General features: G+C 33.2%; 1 protein-coding gene across 1 annotated transcript in view; it reads left to right on the top strand.

Moving 5' to 3' along the window:
* The window catches only part of LOC106464039, a 91,701-nt gene that overhangs the window by 82,600 nt on the left and 6,376 nt on the right, over window positions 1-2,725 (top strand). Inside the window, exons 26-29 of the mRNA XM_022391699.1 lie at window positions 194-301; window positions 863-957; window positions 1,959-2,007; window positions 2,133-2,677. Coding sequence (XP_022247407.1) covers window positions 194-301; window positions 863-957; window positions 1,959-2,007; window positions 2,133-2,677 — 797 coding nt within the window. The remainder of the gene's footprint in view (window positions 1-193; window positions 302-862; window positions 958-1,958; window positions 2,008-2,132; window positions 2,678-2,725) is intronic.

Here is a 2,725-nt window from a genome sequence, read left to right as displayed (position 1 = left end):
TACATTTAGTCCTTTCTTCATTGTTGTGATCAAATAGATGTAGAGAGTAAGAATTGTTTTATTAATTGATCCTTTGACATTGTTTGAATGTTTACATTTAGTCCTTTCTTCATTGTTGTGATCAAATAGATGTAGAGAGTAAGAATTGTTTTATTAATTGATCCTTTGACATTGTTTGAATGTTTACATTTAGTCCTTTCTTCATTGTTGTGATGTTACCACAATTCTAAATCACTGCATCTGTTTTGGAGATCACCAAGCTGCTGCCAAAGTTTATATGTTGGAGGGACTTTATGCACAGGTAATTATTAAAGTATGTATTATTAAGCTATTGGAATTTGTTGTAAAAGTTTGAGAGTAAGTTTGATGTTTGACTTGATATCGTTTTGAGGCTCTAACACAGTGGTTCCCAACCTGGGGATCCGCGTAGGTAATACCATCTGATTAAACAAGCAAGTTTTTTAATACTGATGTTTTTTTTTTACTTGCACACTCAGTTATATATATGTCTTTTATTTGATAGTGAAAAGTGGGAGAACGAGTTAATTATTAGTTAATGAAAACAGTTTGTTGGGTAGGCAGAATCTTTCAAAAACATGGGATCCTTGGGGGGAAAATGATAATAAAAAGGGTCCTTGGTGGAGAAAAGGTTGGGAACCACTGCTGTAATGTATCATTGGCTTATCTACAATCAGTGCTGTTGTTGGCAAGACTTGTAAAAAGTAAATTATAAGCAGTGTTTTTTTTTTGTGTATGGAATAATAAATTATGAAAAAAGAGTGTTAAGGGTTTGGTATTTACATGTAAAAAAACAACAACAAAAACTGGTAATTAATGTTCTGAATATCCTAAAACTTCAAAGGCATTGGAACACCAGTTAAAGGCTTTATCCATGGAGAAGAGATCAAGTGAGGAGATGTTAGAAGAAGCTGTGAAGATTGTTCAGTTTTATTTTCAGTAAGACCTTCAGAATCTGTTGTTTAGGGTAGCGTTTTTGTACAATGTGTGTGTGTAGTTTAGGGTAGTGTTTTCGTACAATGTGTGTATAGTTTAGGGTAGTTTTTTCGCACAATATGTGTGTAGTTTAGGGTAGTGTTTTCGTATAGTGTGTGTATAGTTTAGGGTAGTGTTTTCGTACAGTGTGTGTATAGTTTAGGGTAGTGTTTTTTTGTACAGTGTGTGTATAGTTTAGGGTAGTGTTTTGTACAGTGTGTGTATAGTTTAGGGTAGTGTTTTTTGTACAGTGTGTGTATAGTTTAGGGTAGTGTTTTTGTACAGTGTGTGTATAGTTTAGGGTAGTGTTTTCGTATAGTGTGTGTGTATAGTTTAGGGTAGTGTTTTTTGTACAGTGTGTGTATAGTTTAGGGTAGTGTTTTCGTACAGTGTGTGTATAGTTTAGGGTAGTGTTTTCGTAAAGTGTGTGTATAGTTTAGAGTAGTGTTTTTGTACAGTGTGTGTATAGGTTAGGGTAGTGTTTTTTGTACAGTGTGTGTATAGTTTAGGGTAGTGTTTTCGTAAAGTGTGTGTATAGTTTAGAGTAGTGTTTTTGTACAGTGTGTGTATAGGTTAGGGTAGTGTTTTTTGTACAGTGTGTGTATAGTTTAGGGTAGTGTTTTCGTACAATGTGTGTATAGTATGTAGTGTGTGTAATTGTGATATTTCTTAAAATGAGAAGTTCAGGTTTTAAAAGTTTATATATGTAAGGTAATTTTTGAAGTTTTCTACTTGCAGTTATTTGTTGAGATATCTTTAAAATCGTATGCTTGAAATTCAGTGCTATAGTAAAGTAGGATTTACTAAGTTTGAAACGTCTTAAAACTTACATTGTACTAATAATCAAGAATGTTGATTGGTTTAGGTTTTCTGTTACATACCTCGGTCTTATATTCCATTGAGAGATATGAATCAGTCTATTTGTTTCTTCATAAATGCAATTTGTATTTATCTTTTATCTGTAGGTCTGTTAATCAGGAAAGTACTGAGGCTAACCAACATTTATTAGAACAGGTACTAATTTGATTTTCTACACTTGGATGTAAATAACTTTTTAGAAGTTTTTAAAATAATAAATGATTTATGTAAATTAAAATGTGAGAAAAAGAAAGTTCAACTTGTGCTATATTGTCCTTTAGAAGACAGTTATAAGAAAACCACAAGCAATTTCAAACACTATAGAAGCGCATTGTATGATATTCCCAGGTAGGATGTGCAAATTAAGTAAAACAAAGACAAATGAGGTGAAACTTCAAGTACACCTTCATCTAAAACTAGGTGGTCAAGCTTCACACCTTCAGCACAACAGGAGCTATAGTGGTCGATCTTCACACCTTTATATAAAAGGAAACTGTAGTGATCAGTCTCCTCACTTTCATATAGAAGGAAACTGTAGTGATCAGTCTTCACACTTTCATGTAGAAGGAAACTGTAGTGGTCAGTCTCTTCACTTTCATGTAGAAGGAAACTGTAGTGATCAGTCTGCACACTATCATGTAGAAGGAAACTGTAGTGATCAGTCTCCTCACTTTCATGTAGAAGGAAACAGTAGTGATCAGTCTCCTCACTTTCATGTAGAAGGAAACAGTAGTGATCAGTCTCCTCACTTTCATGTAGAAGGAAGTTTAGTAGTCAGTCTTCCAAGTAGACCTTTATTTATTAGGAACCTATGTGGTCACAAAGGGTATATTTTTTAGTTTTTTATATTTTTTGCTTGCAGTAATTTAGTAAA

The sequence above is a fragment of the Limulus polyphemus genome, unplaced genomic scaffold (genome assembly GCF_000517525.1).
Source record: "Limulus polyphemus unplaced genomic scaffold, Limulus_polyphemus-2.1.2 Scaffold1547, whole genome shotgun sequence".
Lineage (NCBI taxonomy): Eukaryota > Metazoa > Arthropoda > Merostomata > Xiphosura > Limulidae > Limulus > Limulus polyphemus.
The sequence above is the reverse complement of the archived record's forward strand: the minus strand, read 5'-3'. Positions and strand labels throughout refer to the sequence as shown.